At 42.9% G+C, this 6,251-nt stretch overlaps 1 protein-coding gene across 1 annotated transcript; it reads left to right on the forward strand.

Moving 5' to 3' along the window:
* The first annotated feature begins 2,428 nt into the window (after nucleotides 1-2,428).
* Nucleotides 2,429-3,461, forward strand: LOC133345416 (free fatty acid receptor 3-like). The gene has a single exon (XM_061556142.1). It carries the CDS (start codon nucleotides 2,429-2,431, stop codon nucleotides 3,377-3,379), a length of 951 nt encoding a protein of 316 aa, XP_061412126.1. The 3' UTR covers nucleotides 3,380-3,461.
* The last annotated feature ends 2,790 nt before the right edge of the window (nucleotides 3,462-6,251 follow it).

Genomic DNA, 6,251 nt, shown 5'->3' on the forward strand with positions numbered 1-6,251 from the left:
ACCCCGTCACAAACCCACACACAAACCCCCGCCACAAACCCACACGCAACTTTTGACTTTTATATATATAGATTTTTTTACTGGAAAGTTCTATAATGTTCTAGAAGTTACTCCAAATTTACTCAGCACTGAATCTATCTGGAATGTTCTGGAAAATAGGTAAATTTCAAAATATCACTGTCCTGGTCACAAAAGCTAAATTTGTGGGGAATAATAGCCATTTTCTGTACTTTTGAGGCATACGCAATTAGGAAAAAACACTTACTATCCAGGAACAAAAAAAATTTTGTTACACAGTGTTATTATTATACGTACATTTAATGGTTTGATAATTGAGAGCTGACGTGGTTTCATTAAACTCTAATCAAAGTCAGGAGATAGAGGTATTAAAACCCAGATGAAAGGGGAGGAGGAGTGGTGGCAACACGTGGACCCATCTAATCGAAAATCTGTGCCGGTTTCAAACATCCAGGCTGGCCTGCTTACGATCTATCCTGGGTTTAACCTGGCTGGATTGTGTGAGAAGCTCACGGATTCTTGAAAGATATGTACACTGTCCCATCAGTGAGCTCCTCCATCAGGCAAAGGCTTGGTCATGTCGACCACATACCCAGCTACTGCATGCCCAACAGATTCTGATATGCTGCATAAAGGGGGCTAAATGGGCATGGCACGGACTACAGAAGAGATGGGCTGATGTGGAGCTGAGTGGACCTGCCAAATACTGGTACCAGCGGTATCAAGATCGGCCTCTTTGGAAAAGACACGTGATGAACGCTAATGGGCAGTTGGATGTAGTCACCCTCCAACAACAATGGAGATGAGAGGAGAAACGCTCACAAGAATGAAGCAGAGCACTGATCAGCTAAAATTAAGTAAGTAACGCAGTAGGGCGCACAGGTGGCACATCTTCCAGTCATCTTAGTCAACCCATGGCACCTAGCTCTGTCTTGTTCTGTCCTGATTTTTGCTGATAAATCTGCAAAAATAGTTGCTATCTGGGCAAAATACATAATTAATAAATCCCTTTCTGTAGTTTGACATAAATATTTAATATTGCACATGTTCATATTTACAACTACAATGAGATATTTTTCTGTGACCCTGATAGGTATGAAATCATCTCATTGTGTCACACCAACCTTTGTTAAAACCTTTAACCATGCGATTGAATGTCTCCATGTGTCCGGATAATTACACATCAGTAATTATAGTGGAGTGGGGCATGTTGAGAATTGTGTTGATAGCTGTGTTCGTAAAGGATAGCTTAATTTACCTCTCATCCTCTCATTTGCAGGTCCAGGATACAATATGCATGATGCTCACTACAAACTTCATCTGATTTGAAAAGGAAACATGAATGCAGAATGCCACGAAAAATATACTTTAAAAATCGTTTTTTATACATTCTTTAAATTCAAACTATATAGTAATAAACAAAATAAAGCGAGTATTATGAAGAAAATTATGATTTTGTTCGGAAAAATTATAATTGTTCTACGAAAGGCACTTTCACGATCCTGGGATATTGATGAATCTTACAGCGTTTCAAACTAAATTATGGTAACGTTTCGTATGAAATCTGCACATCTGGAGCAGAGAGTCGTTCGCTACACAAATACCAAGTTGTTGTAGGATAATACTACCGTATTTAATGTAGAAAAGGTTTGTAATTAAATGGAAAACATGTCCTCACATGGCCCGCACTCAATAACATTACTCCTGCACACTTTCGACGCATGGAGCCAGCCAACAAGCAGCAGTATAAATATTTATCATGGGCGTACAACGGAAAATTGAAAGCTCGTCAAGTGGTTTAAAAATAAACATGTAAAATAAATATGAGAAAAATAACTGCTCCACAGCACCACAGCCAATAAATACAAGTGAAGACTGGCGAGCTCTATGCAGCTCTGGTGTCTCACGGGCGCGCGACGTGCAGCTGAGTTGCCCCGTTTCGATGCATCGGTTGCCTTTTCAGAACTTGTGTGCTTTGCATGCGACTCCACGCTTGCCTGTTAACTTTGCTGATCTGTGTGCTTCACCTGTTCAGCTCAGGTGTAATTGACTTCATGATATTTCGACCTTTAAATAATGTTTGTTGACTTTGCATTTGACGTTGTTTTTGTTTATAACCAGCTGGTCTTTGTCGAAGGCTTAGCATATTGAAGAGTTGCTTTTAAAGGAACAGAGTGAAGAGTTAGACCAACGTAATACCTGGTGAGCTCTGTAAAACGGTAAGGAAAAGACTGCAGCTACTCTAGAAGCAGAATAAACGCTTGTTCACCTTTTACTTAAGGATACATTTAAAACTAAAAGCCAGTGTAACATGTAAGAATGCATTACTGGTTTTGTTTTCAAATCGTAGCTGTGTTTACGCTGTGCATGTCTGCTCTTAGCTGCAGTGTGCCTCTGTCTCTGGTGAAGAATGGACGTGATCGAGTTGTTCCAGGTTTGGATCGTTCCCTCTGTTTACGCCATCACGGTGGTTCTGGGCGTCCCACTGAATGCCCTCGCTCTGTGGGTGCTCATCCGAAAGAAGAAGTCGTCCATGTCCATCTACATGCTCAATCTGGCCGCGGGGGACTTGCTTTTCCTGCTCTTTCTACCACTGAAAATTGACTATCACTTCAATGGAAACAGATGGATCCTTTCAAGTTTCATGTGTATTTTACACATAATGTTATTCTTTTCCAACTTTTATGCGAACCTATTGTTGCTTTGCGCAATAAGCATGGACCGCTATGTTGCTATCGTGTACCCGCTAAGAGTGTCTCGCTGGCGCGAACCCCAAACGGCGTGGCTCATTTGTCTATTGTGCTGGGTCCTTAGCATCACCCACACCTTGCCCGCTAACCACATTAGCAGCTTTCTCAGCGAAGAGAACATTACAACAAATAGTACCACATTGGTGTTTGTCAGATGCTATGAAAAATTCACTCCAGAAGATCTGACATTCTTGGCAGCATACAGGCTGTATGTATTCTTTGCCCTCTACCTCATGTCCCTGACTATAGCGATGTTTTGTTATGGAAATGTCGTGAAAACCCTCATTGTGACGAAAGGGCAGACAGAACTGATAAGTCAAGCAAAAAAGATACGTGCTGCCAAGACTACCGCAGTGAGCTTATTGATTTACGTCGTGTGCTTCATCCCGTATAACTCAACGCACGTTATAGGTTTCATACAAACAAGAACAAGCGCCTTTTCTTGGCACAGCATCGCAATACTGAGAGACGTCACCATGTGTCTAAGTGTGATCAACAGCCTCCTAGATCCACTGATCATCTACACCGGATCATCCACATTTCGAAACTCGCTCAAAAGAGTTTTAAAATGTGGACGTACCAACAGGCAAGTGTTTTCCATGGGCGAATAGTTTTTCTTTACCGGCATGATGATGTCTCCATGGCCGAGTGGATATCTTTCTTGGCAGATTAAATGAGTGCCTGTCTGTCTATCTTGACGCTGCAGGCAAGGAACGCGAGGTTTAATTAATTGCAGTAAATAATACTTGACCAGTTTGGCACTGGCAATAGGTTGTTGGCCCACTCAATCTAATCAACATATAAATACTTGGATATTTTCCTGGAATAGATCGACACATTTTTGTATGTCGAGCTCAGAGAGCTGATTGAATAAACCTCGCACTGCCTTCATTATATTTTAGGAAATTACCTATCTTTAAAGTGGACATAAACCGTTACCAGAACATTCTGATACATACAGTGAGGGAAAAATGTATTTGATCCCCTGCTGATTTTGTACGTTTGCCCACTGACAAAGAAATGATCAGTCTATAATTGTAATGGTAGGTTTATTTGAACAGTGAGAGACAGAATAACAACAACAAAATCCAGAAAAACGCATGTCAAAAATGTTATGAATTGATTTGCATTTTAATGGGGGAAATAAGTATTTGACCCCCCTGCAAAACATGACTTAGTACTTGGTGGCAAAACCCTTGTTGGCAATTACAGAGGTCAGACGTTTCTTGTAGTTGGCCACCAGGTTTGCTCACATCTCATTAAGGTTTCGAGGCTGACGTTTGGCAACTCGAACCTTCAGCTCCCTCCACAGATTTTCTATGGGATTAAGGTCTGGAGACTGGCTAGGCCACTCCAGGACCTTAGTGTGCTTCTTCTTGAGCCACTCCTTTGTTGCCTTGGCCGTGTGTTTTGGGTCATTGTCATGCTGAAATACCCATCCATGACCCATTTTTAATTCCCTGGCTGAGGGAAGGAGGTTCTCACCCAAGATTTGACGGTACATGGCCCCGTCCATCGTCCCTTTGATGTGGTGAAGTTGTTCTGTCCCCTTAGCAGAAAAAACATCCCCAAAGCATAATGTTTCCACCTCCATGTTTGACGGTGGGGATGGTGTTCTTGGGGTCATAGGCAGCATTCCTCCTCCTCCAAACACGGCGAGTTGAGTTGATGCCAAAGAGCTCCATTTTGGTCTCATCTGACCACAACACTTTCACCCAGTTGTCCTCTGAATCATTAAGATGTTCATTGGCAAACTTCAGACGGGCATGTATATGTGCTTTCTTGAGCAGGGGGGCCTTGCGGGTACTGCAGGATTTCAGTCCTTCACGGTGTAGTGTGTTACCAACTGTTTTATTGGTGACTATGGTCCCAGCTGCCTTGATATCATTGACAAGATCCTCCCGTGTAGTTCTGGGCTGATTCCTCACCGTTCTCATGATCATTGCAACTCCACGAGGTGAGATCTTGCATGGAGCCCCAGGCCGAGGGAGATTGACAGTTCTTTTGTGTTTCTTCCATTTGCGAATAATCGCACCAACTGTTGTCACCTTCTTACCAAGCTGCTTGGCGATGGTCTTGTAGCCCATTCCACCCTTGTGTAGGTCTACAATCTTGTCCCTGACATCCTTGGAGAGCTCTTTGGTCTTGGCCATGGTGGAGAGTTTGGAATCTGATTGATTGATTTCTTCTGTGAACAGGTGTCTTTTATACAGGTAACAAGCTGAGATTAGGAGCACTCCCTTTAAGAGTGTGCTCCTAATCTCAGCTAGTTACCTGTATAAAAGACACCTGGGAACCAGAATCTTTGTGATTGAGAGGGGGTCATATACTTTTTCCCTCATTAAAATGCAAATCAATTTATAACATTTTGACATGCGTTTTTCTGGATTTTTTGTTGTTGTTATTTTGTCTCTCACTGTTCAAATAAACCTACCATTAAAATTATAGACCGATCATTTCTTAGTCAGTGGGCAAACGTACAAAATCAGCAGGGGATCAAGTACTTTTTTCCCTCACTGTAGGCTATATGTAAATAATTATCAGTCTTGTGGTAATGTAAATACTAACATTTGACAAAATTGTACAAATATGAAATGAAATCAATCATTCAGCAATGAAATGTATTAACTTGATATCCATTTCGGGATTCCACTAAACCAATCACCTTCATTCACGGAAATAGTTGATGCAGAAGAGTTGTACTCTGCAAGTGCACGGGATGTCAAATTAATGATGGGAATTTGTATGGCATAATATTTGTTGCTATACTTTTTGGTTCTTTCGGTAAAGTCACGTGACTTTACCGAAAGAACCAAAGAGTATGGATTCCTGCAGTCACGAAAGCTTCAAATCAAGATGTGTTGCCATGTTTGATTTTTTTATACATGTGTAGAGGAGAAGTGTGATGACGTGACATCATGAGTGCCATGAGGCATTAGGACGTCATGTCATCAGCGCCATAGGAAGATATCAAGAAGAACGGGGGTGGGTCCGAGAAAGGTGGAGGAGCTGCCAAAGGGGATACTTAAGGGAGACCCCGTGACTACGGCAAGGTCGTAGTGGGAGCCCGGGATATGGAGCGGTTAAAGAAGGTCTCTCCTGCTCGTGACCGGACGGTGTTGGATGAATCCCCCTCCGGATTCGACGAGTGGGAGAGCCGAAGGGATAGCCGAGGGCCGGGCTCAGGGAAGTATGTGAGAGTCGGCTGATAATAAGTGGGGTTCTTCTCTCCTCGGTCGGGCGGTGCTGGCTGAACCCCCGTCCCGACTTGAGTGAGAGAACCCAAGGGAATAGCCGAGGTTAGGCAAAAATAGGGTCTGGGGTCCACGGGAAGGACCGAGTATAGTGGACAACGATCTCTGGTGTGAGTGTGTATCCCTGTTAATAAACCGACGTAAGCCATTACAAGAAGTTCCGTCTTCACGTCGTTCTACATGACACAACAACTGGTGCCAGAAGTGACTCCAGCCTCCGCCGCCATGT

The sequence above is a fragment of the Lethenteron reissneri genome, chromosome 22, assembly GCF_015708825.2.
Source record: "Lethenteron reissneri isolate LAM-NWPU_2019-01 chromosome 22, ASM1570882v1, whole genome shotgun sequence".
Taxonomy (NCBI): domain Eukaryota; kingdom Metazoa; phylum Chordata; class Hyperoartia; order Petromyzontiformes; family Petromyzontidae; genus Lethenteron; species Lethenteron reissneri.